The sequence below is a fragment of the Mytilus galloprovincialis genome, chromosome 11, assembly GCF_965363235.1.
Source record: "Mytilus galloprovincialis chromosome 11, xbMytGall1.hap1.1, whole genome shotgun sequence".
Taxonomy (NCBI): domain Eukaryota; kingdom Metazoa; phylum Mollusca; class Bivalvia; order Mytilida; family Mytilidae; genus Mytilus; species Mytilus galloprovincialis.
Genome location: NC_134848.1, coordinates 16,603,532 through 16,620,466, shown reverse-complemented (window position 1 = coordinate 16,620,466; position 16,935 = coordinate 16,603,532). Strand labels below are relative to the sequence as shown.

General features: G+C 32.0%; 1 protein-coding gene across 3 annotated transcripts; it reads right to left on the bottom strand.

Moving 5' to 3' along the window:
- Positions 1-3,972: 3,972 nt before the first annotated feature.
- LOC143051762 (uncharacterized) lies at positions 3,973-15,504 on the bottom strand. 3 transcript variants are annotated; one of them, XM_076224671.1, is made up of 7 exons: positions 15,332-15,504; positions 14,530-14,592; positions 9,225-9,305; positions 8,370-8,429; positions 7,484-7,537; positions 6,413-6,466; positions 3,973-5,666 (listed from the first exon to the last, which is right to left on the bottom strand). In XM_076224671.1, the coding sequence occupies exons 1-7, from the start codon at positions 15,399-15,401 to the stop codon at positions 4,438-4,440; spliced, it is 1,611 nt and encodes a 536-aa protein (XP_076080786.1). In that variant the 5' UTR covers positions 15,402-15,504; the 3' UTR covers positions 3,973-4,437. The 3 variants fall into 3 exon arrangements, with proteins under 3 accessions (XP_076080786.1, XP_076080787.1, XP_076080788.1); XM_076224672.1 differs by lacking the exon at positions 6,413-6,466; XM_076224673.1 differs by lacking the exon at positions 14,530-14,592.
- Between the last annotated feature and the right edge of the window lie 1,431 nt (positions 15,505-16,935).

Genomic DNA, 16,935 nt, shown 5'->3' with positions numbered 1-16,935 from the left:
ATGTGAGAGGTCTAGATAACTATAAAACCTGGTTCGATGTACAATCTTCTACATAAGAAAATTTCTGTACCAAATCAGGACTATGGCAGTTGTTATTTGTTTAATGTGTTTAAGCTTTTCATTTTGCCATTTGATTAGGGACTTTCATTCATGTCCAGTGAAGGATGTTTATTCAATATTGTCGACATCGCGATATCTACAATGTTAACACGATATAGTGTCAACATTGTTTACATTGTTTGAACCCTTATATAATGTATACATCGTTGACATCGCGATGTATACAATGTTAAAACGATGTCGTGTTAACATCGTTTACATTGTTTGAACCCTTTTATATTGTTTACATCGTTGACACCGTTAACATTGCGATGTATACAATATAAACCAGATGTCGTGTCAACAACGTTGACATTGTCTGAACTCTTATATATTGTTTACATCGTTGACATCGTTAACATCGCGATGTTTACAATTTTAACACGATGTCGTGTCAACATCGTTTACATTGTTTGATCCCCGTATATATTGTTTACATCGTTGACATCGTTAACATTGCGATGTATACAATGTAAACACGATGTCGTGTCAACATTGTTGACATTTTTTGAACTTTTATCTATTGTTTACATCGTTGACATCGTTAACATCGTGATGTTTACAAGGTTAAAACAATGTCGTGTGAAAATCGTTGACATTGTTTAAACTCTTATATATTGTTTACATCCTTGACATCGTTAACATCGCGATGTACACAATATTAAACCGATATCTAGTCAACTTTGTTAACATTGTTTGAACTCTTATATATATTGTTTACATCGTTGACATCGTTAACATAGCGATGTATACATATAAGAAGATGCGGTATAAGTTCAAATGAGACAACTTTTTATTTAAGTTACATCTTTTATAAGTATACCCCTATAGGTTTGACATTAATACGGAGTTTTGGTTTTTATCGAGTAGCAAGCTATGAAAGGCACAAAAAAACACTAGTGTAAAAGTATTTAAACAGGAAAAATAAAGGTCTAATGTAAAAAAAACATGAAACCAGAAACACGTATGAACAATTCAACAAACGACAACTACTGAACGACAGATTCCTGACTAAGGACAGGTGCAAACAAATGCAGTTAGTTTAACGTTTATATACATACCATAGACTCAATATAAAATATAAACACGATTTTGACACAATATTGTTAGCATTGTTATGTAAACAATTTAAACAGAAAGGTATTTATAAAAAAAGAAGTGGTATGATTGCAAATAAGTAAAATTTCCAGTACATACATACTAACTGGCACATCTTTAGATAACCGTATGGCCTTTAACATTGAGCAAAGTTTATATGGCATAGTTAACAATAAAAGACGCCGACATGAAAAATGGAAAACAATTTTAACTATATAACTAACTGCTTAACCATGTTAACTTATTTTAAAAAAAAAGAAAAAAAATGTATATACAACAACAACAAGATGTTGACACTATATTGTTAACATTACGATGTATACGATGTGAACGATGTAAACAGAAAGGTGTAGACACTATATATACAATATAAACACGATGTTGACACACTATTGTCAACATCGCGATGTATGCGATGTGAACGATGTAAACAGAACGGTATAGACTCTATATATATAATATAAACACGATGTTGACACAATATTGTCAACATCGCGATGTATGCGATGTGAACGATGTAAACAGAAAGGTATGTACTTTATATATATAAATACAATATAAACACGATGTTGACACGATATTGTCAACATCGCAATGTATACGATGTGAACGATGTAAACAGAACGGTATAGACTATATATATATAATATAAACACGATGTTGACACAATATTGTCAACATCGCGATGTATGCGATGTGAACGATGTAAACAGAAAGGTATGGACTGTATATATATAAATCCAATATAAACACGATGTTGACACGATATTGTCAACATCGCGATGTATACGATGTGAACGATGTAAACAGAAAGGTATAGACTATATATACACGATGTTGACACAATATTGTCAACATTGCGATGTATACGATGTGAATGATGTAAACAGAAAGGTATAGACTTTTTATATATATATATATATATACAATATAAACACGATGTTGATACAATATTGTCAACATCACGATGTATACGATGTGAACGATGTAAACATAAAGGTATAGACTCTATATATATAATATAAATACGATGTTGACACAATATTGTCAACATCGCAATGTATACGATGTGAACGATGTAAACAGAAAGGTATAGACTTTATATATATAAATACAATATAAACACTATGTTGACACGATATTGTCAGCATCGTGATGTATACGATGTGAACGATGTAAACAGAAAGGTATAGACTCTATATATACACGTTGATACGTTATTGTCAACATCGCGATGTATACGATGTGACCGATGCGAACAGAAAGGTATAGACTTTATATATATATATACAACATAAACACGATGTTGACACGTTATTGTCAACATCGCGATGCATACGATGTGAACGATGTAAACAGAAAGCTATAGACTCTATATATATACAATATATACAATATAAACTCGATGTCGACACGATATTGTCAACATCCCGATGTATACGATGTGAACGATGTAAACAGAAAGGTATAGAACATATTGATAGGATACAATGTAAACACAATAACGACACTATAAAGTTGACATTGCGATGTTGACAATATCGACAAAACATCGTGCACTGGACATAGTTCGGGACTTTCCGTCTTGAATTTTCCTCGGAGTTCAGTAATTTTGGGATTTAACTTGTTACCACTGCTGGTGGACATTTCGTCACCAAGAGTATCACCAGCCCAGTAGTCTGCACTTCGGTGTCGACATGGATATATGAATTATATGGTCGTTTTTATAAATTTCCTGTGTACAAAACTATGAATTTTTGGAAACACTAAGGGTTTTTCTTTGATCTGAGCGTCACTGATGAGTCATATGTAGACGAAACGCGCATTGCGTATTAAATTATAATTCTTGTACCTTTGATTACTATTTACCAAGTCAGGAATACGACAGGCTTTTATCAAATAGTCAGTTTCTATGTATTAAGGCGTTTGATCTTGTTGCAGGTCTGTGTTTCTGTTGATCCGTTGTTTTCCTCTTCTATTTGGTACTTTCCCCTCGGTTTTAATTTGTAGCCCTGATTTGTTTTCGCCATATCTATTTGTGAATTTTGAACAGATGTGTCCTACTATTGCCTATATTATTCAACTAACTTTAAGTTAGTTATTTTTAATACAATTCAAAACCCAAATACACTGTAAGAGAGGATGATGTTGATTTTACCAAAACAATGCACTACAGTCATATAAATAAACCAAACTTAAATAGCAGGTCGTTTATTTCTGTATTTCTATTTTTCATTTTAAATTCATGGTGATACATTAACATCATACATCACTACCAAATAGCTGCAAGTTCAAAACAGCTTGCAACAGTTTGCTTTTCCGTATATGTGTTTTATATAAGTATGCCTGTTTAGATCAAAGTAAAACGGACCCATATGCCTTAAACACATGGTCTTCTGTAAACGTTAGTACTGTCTGATATATAGCTATGCTATGTAACTGATTGTATTCCATTCAGCATAATACAATTTAGCAAATACTTTTGTACTTGATATATATACCAAACAGAAACAGCTTCAACTTTAAAAATAGCAAAATAATTAAACAAAGAAACAAATACAAGGTTCAGATTTAAATAACAGATATAAACCTGAATATTGGAAGCTTGTCCATAACTGTATTGAAATTCAAAACTTATATCAACTAATGCAAAAAAATCAAAGTTAGATCAAAGAATATTTGAAATAAAAACATGACAAACAAATAAGATTTTCGAAAAAAAATACCATAGCAATCATGTGATTAAAATACGACTTTGCTTGTTATATAAACTAATTTTACATCACACTACTTCCAAATAAAATATTAACATCAACAATTGCTTATGAACAATTTAAAGCAAGCTTCATGTTTCTTAAACGGCACCTTGTAAATTAATATTGTATGATAGTGGCCAAATACTTAGACACAATCCACAAAAGCCGACGTTTTTATACGCCCCTTGGTATCTCTTCTGTCTTTCTAATGCAATTACAGGGGGAAATGTGATTAGACTATAATATGGAGAGAAATTAGTAAAATTTTCTTTAATAAAAATCAATTTACTGAAATTATTGTTTTTACTTCCCGCACTGAATATCTTATCAACCTAAGCGAAAAGAAAAGTAATGTTACATATTCTGTGTATGAACAAAGGTGAACTATACACACATGAGGCATCAATACTAAAATGTTATCAGTGTTTCAGTTCAAATTGTTTGCTTTCAACCGTTATGTCATTATTTTGCAGCATCTCAAAATCTACATTATTAAACAACCGTTTTGGAGAGTATTTATCTTGGTTTGCAAACTTGCAGATTCTTTCGAAATTTTCTGTCTTGATTCAATTTTTTTCCGTTCCAGACAGGCTTTTTGATTCTGATACTCTCGTCTTCTTTTGTGTAGCTGCTTCAATTCAAAATCATATTCTTGAATTTCGTTCCTAGTTTTACACTCTAGGTCTCTCCTCTGCTGTTCTAGCGTACGACATTGGTTTGTTACACGGTCTAAATCAGCCTTGATTTCAATTGCCTCCTTCTTCTTCTTTGTCAATTGTGAATCAATCTTTGCCATATCGTTTTCATTTTGTTCTTGTAGACGATTCCTTATTGTCTCATTGCTCTTAATTTTGCTTTGAGTTTTATCAATAAGATTCTTGATCTCGTTCTCCTTAGAATTATATCCTTCATATATTTCATCATAAATAGGTTGATTTGACATTGAAACTCCGGAGTCATGGCTATCGACCGAAATGCTGTCGCCTCCATACACGTCGAAATCGTCACCAAATCCTTCCTCGTCTTCGTCTTTGATATATAATTGCTGAGGATCGCCTGTTTCAATCAAAGCGTCATAAGCCTTTCTAGCTTGGCATGCTTCGTTGATAATTTTATTGGTAAAATGATGACCGTTGTTATCTTTTACTATATCTTCAATCACTTTCAATAATTCAGTGACCATTTGACTCTTAGCTTGTCCAGTTGTCGTGTTGTCCATTGCAAAATAACGATCTTTGCATTTTTGTATAAAATCAGTCAAAGGTGACCCTGTTTCCTCGATAAAAGATTTGATGCTTTTTCCTGCTCTCTTCAACTCATCTGATCTCGTAAAAACTATCAAAGAATACTTCCCCATTGACGTGCCAAAAGTTTCGAACAATTGTTCTAAAGCATCGGTTTCCTCTGCTGTTAACCTTGTTATCTGAAGCACGATCATAAACACATGTGGGCCAGGTAAGGACATATCGGCGCAGCGAATAATTTCATTTTTGACGACGTCTTGCGATAAGGTTGTGTCAAACAAACCGGGTGTATCAATTATCACAAAATTTCTGCCATTGGATCTGACGTCAAATTTTTCACATTTTTTAGTTACGGACTTTCCACTTATATCTGATTTAAACAATTGTTCTCCTACAATGGAATTTCCAGTAGCGCTCTTTCCTGATCCTGTTTTCCCCAGCAAAATGATTCTAATTTCATCTTCGTTTTCTATATAAAAAAAATCATTATTTATACTGAACGCAGACGACAATTTCATTATTTTGTTTTATTGGTATTAGAATTGTACAAGATTCATACGTTTTTATGGTGTTTTTTAACGAACATTTAGGATATTTTGTGTCATAGCGTCTAGTGTCCATCAAACATCATTCAGTGTAAAGTAAGTATGTATTACCTCGGTCACCATTGCACAATCATAACAGCGGAGTTCAGACTATTAATAGAAAAATAAAACATCATGTAAAAGAGGGACGGACGAAAGATACCAAAGGGACAGTCAAGCTCATAAATCGAAAATAAACTGACAACGCCATGGCTAAAAATGAAAAAGACAAACTGACAAACAATAGTACACATGACACAACATAGAAAACTAAAGAATAAACAAAACGAAATCCACCAAAAACTAGAGGTGATCTCAGGTGCTCCGAAAGGGTAAGCAGGATAAGGCATGGAAGTTTATATATGTGTTTAGGTCAAAGGCATTTTTTGTTAAACTATTGGCGAACATGCTAATTAAAATTTGTTTCTTTGTATTATTTTCGTTTTTATCGATTAGTCAAATCATTACTTTTGCAAATTGTGACAAGGATAGTGAGTAGTTTCATTGGCACTCTTACCACATCTTCTTATATCTAATTACTTGGTCTTTCATACGAGTTCTTCAATAATGCTTATTCGAATCTAAATTAAAAGTGTAAAATATCCAGAAAACAAATAAAGAAAATATTTACCAGCATTATAAATTTGATCTTCTTTCTTGAATGATAAGTATCTATTAGTAGTGTCTGTAGGAAAAAGTTGGAATTTCTTAAGAAATCTATTAAACTCATTTCAAATAAGATGAGCAGTTCCAATATATCTGCACCAGATGATCATTTTGACTATTATCGTAGAATCGAAGACATTCTAGATTCAGAATTTAAACACAAACGTCAAAGAGCATTTAAAATTTAAACGGATAAAAGTGATATAAATCTGAAAGATTCCTTGAACAAGTAATGCGAATAGATATACGAACTGCAATGAACTGAAAATTTCAGAGAGGCAATACAAGGCAGGTAAATTCAGAATCAAATTAAACTTATATATATATAGGGATTTGCGTAATGAGAATTAATATAAGGATATATATTTTACTTGAATTTTGATTTGAACTAACTGTTGAGAATGCATGTACTCTGAAATCGGTACTTAGTGTCCTGTATATGCTTATTTGTGGTATAACCCTGTTATTCAACCCCTTTTCAACTGGTAATACAGAATGTTCAAATCTTGAGATAAGAGACTGCTGCCAAAAATGAGAAAAGAGTCTGCACGTCCTCATAAATGTCGTGCCTTTATAAATGTGATGTCAATCGGTGGTTGATCTCTGACATAATTAGTTAAATTTTGTAAATAGCTCAACACAACCAAATACTTTCTCTGATATTTTGCCTCATATATGAATTGCTTATTCAGAGTTGTCTACAGATTCCAAAATTGCATTTATCTATCTCAATGTCATAGGTTATTCAGTAACCTATAGCTGTTCACGTAGGCTTCTTTTCTAAATGATTAATTCTGTTAGAAGTCTCTATGTAAAAAACATCAAAACGTTGTGAGATAAGTTGCATTGGCCAGACAGGCCTGTAATGCATGTATCATCCACCATCTGAATCCAGCTAAGTAAACTTGATAAAATCCGATATCTGCTTGTAAGCACCTATGATGTAAACAACGATATTACATAAAAAGAATAAAGGGTTAAACAAAACAAACCACAATCACAAAAAAGTCGCATATAAAGATATTTAGTAACATACCGATTGTCTCATCATTTTTCCTTGATGGTTTCGGTGGAAGTGCCGGGCCGACATCTACAAATAGAAACTTGTTTGTATCTTCAAATGTAGCTTCGGTTTGTACTGATCAAGTTAAGCACCTTTTTTGTTTTGTATATGTTATTTGTATTATTAGTCGCTGTCTAATGTAATTTTTGCGTTTCAAATTTCATAAACGAATTAGTTTATCAAAAATTTGAATTTTTTATATAGATTAGACTATTGGTTTTCTTGTTTGAATTGTTTATAGATCGCTGTTTGGTGTGAGCCAAGGCACCGTGATGAGAACCTTTATTTGACTTATACATTTGTTATAATGGTTTAGTTTTATAAATTGTGAATTTGAGTTGTCTCATTTGCACTCATATATCATTTTTTTGGTCTACTGACATAGATTATTAGAATTTATAAACCATGACCTCTGCTTGGAATTTAGCAAATATGTCGGCTAATAAACAAGTGATTATGCCAGATGACCATGTTATTTACTTTCGCAGGTGGAAATCAATGTTTCATAAAAAATATTTCCATTTTTCGATAAGAATCATTTAAACCAGAAACAACCTAAGACGTAAAACAGCTTGTATTGAGGATAAATAAATTGTGATTGAAAAGGCATTGTTTAAACGAGAAATTGCAGTTCAAATTTTACTTGGGCATAGTTAATTGAAACGTGATACAATACATACAGTGTGACGATTCTCAATTCGTGAAAAAAGGTATAAATTTTTGAAATTCTATACAAGTGAAGGATTCAACTCAGACATTAATAAAAAAAAGTATGATATTGTAATCTATGATATACTTATCAAATTGCAATAGGGACTATTTTTTGTTAGTTCTCTATAACCTTCAGATTTGTACATACCATCACAGTATTTATCTTTTCGAATAGGCCTAGGTGGTGCTAGTGGCAGATCTATAAGCTCTAAAAATAAAAAGAAGTATCGTTTATATTGTGTGTGTTTCATTTACTTACAAAAATGTTCCAGATACCTACAAATTTATGTCTTTTAACCACCAACCCAATTGACGATGTTCGTGCTTACAGAAATATTTTTGGCAAATTGATTCATTTTTGACTATTTATTTTTTTGCGACATAGTGAAATATATTATAACTGGAGTATTTTGTCCTACCAAATGTTTTTTTTTTAACTTTTACGGTTGTCCTATAATAATGTAACTACACATATATATTTCAAAAATGCTGTTGGTTCTTTTTATTAAGCCTTCATATTACTAAAAAATTGTAGATTTTTAAATAGTTTGGCCATGCTCATCAGCTCATAGGCATTTATTGTTAAATTGGACAAGTAGGGCATACTTATTGGTTATTTCATTGACCTTTGCTAAAAGCATACAAGGTAATAAGTCAATAAAGAAATACATTAAACCATAATACATCTCGTTAAAATGTTTCCCAACACCTTCACTAAAATTTATTTGGCTCGTTTAATTTTCATAAAATTTTGAAAAAGTATTTACTTTGACCCTTAAACAGAAATATAAAAATTTCAAAAAAATTGAACCAACCGTTTTATCAGGAATATTACACTGGTTATATAGCAGTTTGACACAAATTTATTATGATCATTGCGAAGCTTAATATTTTCTTAACAAAACAACGTAATTAATACGATTAGCTAATTTTACAGAGTTATCTCCCTATAGTGTTAGGTACCACCTTAAACATGCTACTAAATTTATAATATTTTAGATACCTTGATCAAGTCCTGCAGTCGGGAAACTTAAATTACGATTAAGTTTTCTTGGTGGTATAACTGGAACAACTGGTGCACTTTCTAAAATTATGAAAAGGTAATAACTATTCTAATATGACGACCTATTATCGTCAACCAGTATAATCACATAGTGGGAGATATTATGGACATAATTGTGCAAATCGTGATACAAGCATAAAATTTGGTATAAAGGTTAACTAAATGATACTTATAAAAAATCCGCTGCTTGCCAGAAAAAAAAATCATTTTTTCAAGATGGCTACCACACATTTTGAAAATGGCGTCATAACAAATTAGCCATTATTTGTTAATCCTTTGAAAGGTGTGTTTTATGTAAAATCCATTATTAGATTTGATAAAAAGCAAATGACAGTTCATAAATAACCACTAGACAATACATTAATGAAACTTTAGGTGACTTCCGGTTTCAAAATGTCGGCAAAAGAGTAAAAAATATCGATTTTTTTTACTTTCAAGCAATTTTACAAGGGATTTTAATCCTTGAAAGATGTGTAATGTATAATCTAATGTAAGTTATGATAAAACGTTAAAAACAGCTCCTTAGTACGACAAAACAACACTTAAATGAAGAAAAATAGTGGTTTCCGGTTCCTAATAAGGGGCAAATACGTAGAAAATATTTTAATAATTTTCATCAACTTAACAAATAATAACACAAGCATGAAATGCAAGCATGAAATTTGGAATAAAGGTGGACTAAATGATAAATAAAAGAAATCAGGTGCTGGCCATCAAATATTTCCATTTTTTCAAGATGGCCACCGATCATTTTGCAAATGGCGTCATATCTAGTTGAAATCCTTGAAAGTTGTGTTATAGGTATAATCCAATGTAAGTTTTTATTAAGCGTTAATAACAGTTCCTAAAGTACGAAAAAACAACACATAAATGACAAAAAAGAGTGATTTCCGGTTTCAAAATGGCGGCAAAATTTTTGAAAATGTATTTTTTTTTATAATTTTCATCAACTTAATAAGTGATATCACATTCTTTGTTAAGATTAAATGCCTAATTTTGATAGAAAGACAGGTTCGTTATCTTATAATTATCTGACAGTAGCCAATAACAAAACTCGTACAAGGAAGGACAGAACGGTAGCATTTACAGTCACCAACACAACTGGATTTTTCGCCTCCTCATTTCAAAAGTTCCCGACAGGAGCATGCAACTTTAACGGCAGCCGAAGAAGTCCTTTTTGGTTCCCAACTGTCATCGATTTTTTTCTTTCATCCAACCCCAGTGTTCATGAATTGGTACATAAATCAGGCTGAGCCCAAACTTATCCTCCTTGATACACTACTCTTTAGATGTGCTCCGGAAAAAAAACTCTTGTAGGCGGAACTACATCACAATGCCGCTGCTACCTGGGTAAACATTTACATCGTGCCTCGTTAACAGCAAGTAGTGATGTTGTTCTGTCAGATATGATGCAAACAAATGCTTTATTTATGTCCATATATGTGTCCTTATACTTCAGCAAAGAAATAAGTACGTCCCTTACATGTTGAAATACTTCCCATGTCATCCATTCCTTTAGTGTCACATCCACTGAATGAATGAAAGGAAGATTAGCTATACGAGGACCAAACGCATTTGATATATCACGTACAGGAAGCCATCAAAAGTCTTCATTCCTGCCAAAACCTTTTCACAGTTTGTTCCACCACATTTTTGGAGTGCTGCAATTCTTAATACTACTACATCTGTGTCGGTGCTACCTTAAATAACCGTCTTACAACAATTTTCATAATCAGGGACAAACATTCGTATATCTGCTTCTCTATGCTTACAAGGGGTAGCTGGAAAGTATCCTTATTAGTCTATATAGAAGCATTTCTGTCGGCAAAAATTTCGTTTCGTTGTCATCTTCATAGAGAAAACTACTCCAGAACCCAACTTTTGTCTTTTTAGTAAATCTAACACAATGTCTACTCTTGAATACTTATCGATGAAAGATTTTATTTAAGATCGTATGACACAAGTGCAAAATCATCCAATATTGTTGCCCTACAAGGTGGCCTGGAATTAACCATTGCTGCCCCATCACCGGTAAATGCGTCAGAATTTGGATCTGCAAATTGCAAAATGTTTCAAGTGTATCCATTTGCACCGATTTCATACCACTGTTTAAAATGACATCCGAAGACAAAAACGGAGGAGCAGTTTGTCTTTATGGATTAAGAAATATTCCAAATCAGTTTGTCCACTGCGACAAGAAATAAAAGTCTAGAAAAGATATCTACAAAACGTTTACAGTTTTATTTTACCGACATAATAGGAAGTTGTTCTTTTTGATCTGGTAATAAGAAACCGGTTCTCCTTCGTTTTGTATTTGCTTTAAACGATCTTCAAATTATTTGCCTTTGATCTTTTTAGAGAAATCCTTTGTGTTCATTAAGTCGTTCATCTATTATAGAATGCCTCAAACCACTAGATCTTGCAAATTCATCTGATAGTCTACTGACTTCTGGTCCAGCTACCATCAATACGTCTAAATCGGTTAAACCTATGACAACACATCGCCCTTTACAATTGTATGATTTTGAGTTTTTTGTCTGATCAATTGTGTTATAAGAAAAATATTTGCTGTTCTTACGTACATTTAAATTATCATTTTCAAAATCAATTGCCACCTGTGGGTGACGTAAGAGAAGGGAAGCCATATCTTGAAAAAGGTCGGTAGCGATCGAGAATATGTTACACGATCAAGACCTAAATGAATACGGTATCATGCTTTATATGGACTGTTTGTACAAAATCTGACTCATGAAATGAGCATACTACCAAATTCACAAGAAGTTTTTATTTTATAATTGAACGCCAGGAATTGAACTGTGGTAGAGATGACTATATTTTCTTACACCAGTCTATCAAATCATTGAACGTCACAGAGTCATGACATGATTATAATTTCTGTGTTTAGCTTTCTTAAGCCGATATATACAATTCAAGCTAAAACACATAGAGTTATCTGATGCACGTGTCTAGTCCTAGGTACATTTGAACATACATACAAGAATATGCCGTTCTAGGTGTTGCAATAATGGTTTTAGTGAGGACATATGTCTATCTACTTTCACGTAATATATCACCCAGAATTTTATAACAAGTCATTTCAATGTGAAATCCACCTCAAATGACGATAAACTTATCTTCTTTGTACAAAGCAGGCGATTCCCACTGATTATCCATTACCAAAGTGGCTGATCTGCCGTTACTATTGATGTTTTTCTCGTATTAACCACATTTTCCGTGTTATCCATCAAATGCCTTATCATTGCAACTGAATGGGCTTGTTTTTAAACAGTGGCATCATAGATTTTACACTAACTTGCTTTTCAAAGTAATGAGATGAACTACGGTTTGCCCTGGTAGTGCAAACAAATGACTCATTATGTCTATGCGCAAAATGATTAAATCGTGTCATAGAATGTTATTAAACCAAATCAGAATATCATTGAAAATCCCAAATCACTTATTTTATAGTAAATAGTTAAAATATTTTTTAATGAATTTTGTTACATTTTTCGCGCATGCGCAAACCCTGTATATGTTAAATACTCATGTCTGGTGAATTATTTACATGCAAGGAAGGTAGCTACCAAACCTGACAGCTGTTTTTCACTAAAAGAAGGTAAACGAAATGTTTTCCAGAAAAAATCAGTATTTTCAAACTGAAAAAAAACAGTCATTTTAGAAAACGGCGGTGGCCATCTTGAAAAAATGATTTTTTTTAATGGCCAGCAATTGTTTCTTTAAAAGTACATAATAATGATGCTTTGTGGTAATTTTCATGCTTGTATCATCATTTGCACAATTCCCTCGATTTTGCCTGCTAATATCTTCCACTAACAATCTATCTACCTTTTGCGCAAAAGCAAACGCAGTAATACACAAAAACGGCTGTTCCGCGTTACGACCAACTTATTTATACAGCCAGATATTCTCAATTTCCGACATCAAAACTCCCAGTTTACGCAGGCCATTCAATACAATATATTTATCTCTATTCTACAGCAAAATAAACAAATCAGTCCATATCATATCATTTTTCATGGTAAAACTTCATAGAACGAAAATTCCGCAAAATGATATTATTGTCTGGGCATGGCAACAAAACAAGGTGACGTCACAAGTATAACAAAAATAAATGTAAACAAAAAATGCAAATGTAAATACCGGGCGTTTTAAAGCTTCTTGTACGCCTCAGAACGAAAAAAATACATTGGAAGAAAATATATTTATGTAAGTGAAAAATGCGATTGAAAAAAATAATCATTGAATTATATAATTTTACTTATATTATAAACAATGAGACAACAACACACCAAAGAGCAGATAACAGCCGAATGCAACCAATAGGTTTTCAAATCAGCGAGAAAATCCCGCATTTGCAGTTGTGCCTTAGCTGGTCCCTTAATATTCAGAAATGATTACTAGTTCAGTGAAAAGGTACGTCATACTTAACTATAAAGCTATATTTAGTTAATCTGGCTATACACCCGTATGACTTATTCACTGTGCAATATCACAATTGCAAATAATCAACAATTATTGATAATTTAGACATGTGTTTTCCGTATTAGTAAGTTTGACTCTTTGACGTTTGTTGCATATTCGTTTTTTTTTAGATCTGTATGCCACTTTTCAAAATCAAATCTAGCACAAATATCAATTCAAAATCATTTGACACTTTTCCCAAAGAAAACTAACTAAAACTGGAAGGCGATGCATCAACCCGTAATATTCATGATTTAGCTGTAGATTATCGAAATGTTTCCGAATTGGCTTTTTTTTTTTAAGATATTACGTTTAACTGTATTATTCATAATTTCCATATGGAAATTCTTACTGCCATAAAGTTGCTTATCATTTTAGTAAAGTAGGAAAATTACCAAGAAAAAATCAAAACAGAAAGTCACGTCTCAAATGGCTTAGTTATAAGCTAAAATATATATCAAACGAATTGGGAAAAAAAACTTCCATATTCCTGACACTGTACATGTATTTTCTTATGATAGTGGCATTGAATTCATTCATATACGACAACAATGTGTAAACAAAAGAAACGGACATAAAAGGTAAAAATGTCGAAAATGGAATACAGCAGTCCATAGTATGTTGTAATCTAAATCACTTTGACAATAAACAATATTGAAAAAAAGAAAAATATAAACTGTATAATCAGTTGAATAGGGTGGAATAATAGGGTTATAATATCTTCTTTGTTGAACCTCAACGATTTTTAAATATAAATTCATACCTTTCAGATCGACGTTGAAGTACTCACACTTGTCATGAGACGTTTGACTGCAGCTTGGGTTACCTGCATGTACATTGAAACGTTTAATTTATGGATTATTACACTTGTTTTTTCATTCATTCTCTTGTAGGGAGTTGTCAATCATAGGTACTTTTTATATTACAAAAACCTTCAACTATATCACAAGCACTATGTATGAAAAACAAAATCAGAATGTTATCTGTGTTTGAATCAATATACACAGCAGCCAACAGTGTGATCCTTGTTTCAAACAAATTATTTCTAAACCCGTTAAACGTGTTTTTTTTAGCATTTATTCAAGTTATTGTACATGTATTTTGAAAAATCGATAATCGAAATTAGAGGGAATGGAATTTTGAATATTAATGATCAGATCACATAAATTCATACAGATCATTCAATATCGATGTTCACATATGAGCGAAGATATGTATGTCATCATCGCAATTAAAAGTGTACGGTTTGTTTTTCAGTGTTAGCAGACTGAACGAAAACATCTATCTTTTTCAATTACCTGTAGTACTTTTGTGGGAAATAAGATAACTTCCAGATTTGTGTAGCGCACTTTTATGTTGCAGATATATTCAAAAAGTCAACCGTATATAATTAAGGATCATCATGGGGATGTACACGTAATCACAGAATCAAAAAACCCCATGAGACGGCTCTTAATTTCAACCCTTTTCACATAAGATCATGGCAGTATACTTCTTTTTCTCAATCCTGATAAAAACACAAGACATATTCATTATATATATCTTTAATTTAATGCATTGTTCACCTTGTATATTGTATGCCTTTACGTATGAAGCAGGAAAAAGACCTTCTTCTTTTCCAAGTCTCCCTTCCATGTACCCATCATGGTGTTCCCTCACAAGGGTAATTATATCTCCAGTCCGAATAGTTAAATCTCCAGGTCTCTTTTTATCAAAATCGCGTATTGCTTCCACATAATTATCTACAAACAAAAAAAATCCTTATTGTAAATAGTACCATAAGTATTAAAAGGACAAGGTTCACTAATAGCACAAAATGGCCTAAAATATCAACTTTATCACAAAACACCAAAGAGGTCTCAATTTGGTTCGTAAATGGGTCTATTTCAAAAGTATAAATGCTAAATATATCAGTTCTTTTCATAAGAGTACAAGATATTCGCCAAAAGTAAGCCCATTTTGGACATTTTGTCAAAACATGATGATTTTGTGCATTTTCAGACCTAAAAGCTTTTGAAACAAATTGGCCGCCACTTACGATCCAAAATGTGTTGTAACCAAAAGATTCCAATTTTGATATAGATTTCCTCAATATAAAAACTTTTTGGATCGTAGATGGAGGCCAAGGTTAATTATGCCAAAAACAATTGAAATTATGGACAAAAAGTACAAAAATTGACCTTTTAATATAAATTATGCTCATTTAAGGGGTCATTGCTCCATAAATAGTAAAGGAAATTTCCAGAAAAAATGTTTTTGTCTTAGTAGTATTTCTATGTAAAATTTGTAATTTTTTGGCCCAATTTAAATAACATAAAAAATTCAGGGCCAATTTTAACCCTTCGTGAACCTTCTCCTTTGAGTGTAAGGATATGTTTTAATTATAGTCCTCTTTTCCTTGGATGAGACTCATTACAGGGTTTGTAAATATTTAAGCAACACGACGGATGACACATGTGTATCAGGATATGTTTCCCTTTCGGTCATTATTTTCGTTTTATATCATGGCATTGTTAATATCTTTTAGACTTACAGTTTTGAATATTCTTTTTCTATCTTTTGGTTTATTATTTTGATGTACGAACGATATACGCTATATAAAATAATAGGTAAAGCAAATATGTGTATTAATGTCCCATTTACAATGATATATGACAAAGAATGGTGGCTTGATCTCTGTTTATAAATTTAAAAAAATGAAAATGCTTTTTTTTTGTATAAAGACTTTCATGTTCTATAGTCCTGTCTTCTTGCTTTTTTTATTCAAAGAATACCTATCAATTCTACGTTGACATAATTGGAAATGCGATTCGATGCCTGATTGCTGTTATCGATATCTGAAAAAGTTTATAAAAAAATGTTGATATTAATATTTCATAGCAGGGAAACCACAAAACATACATACATACTTTAGGTTATTCTCGACAGAAAAAAGAACACAAAAATGTGTAATAATAAAATTATTGCTTGTGATTAGGGAAATGTAGAAATGGTGTCTAAATTTAAATCAATTTGAATTACATAATACAATTCATATGGTTAGCACATGCTTAACATACTATTCTTCATATTTTCATACAGAACATGCACTTAGAATAATTTATAAAGACAGCTATATAATTAAACAATCTGATATATAACGAATAATATTTGTTTAGTTTTATAGCTC

Coding starts and splice junctions, on each gene's coding strand:
- LOC143051762 (XM_076224671.1), bottom strand. CDS start 15,401: ATGGAAGGGAGACTTGGAAAAGAAGAAGGTCTTTTTCCTGCTTCATAC. Junction 8,430..9,224: donor GACTGCAGGACTTGATCAAG/GTATCTAAAATA, acceptor TTTTATTTTTAG/AGCTTATAGATCTGCCACTA. Junction 6,467..7,483: donor GAAAAATGATGAGACAATCG/GTATGTTACTAA, acceptor TTTTTCCTACAG/ACACTACTAATAGATACTTA.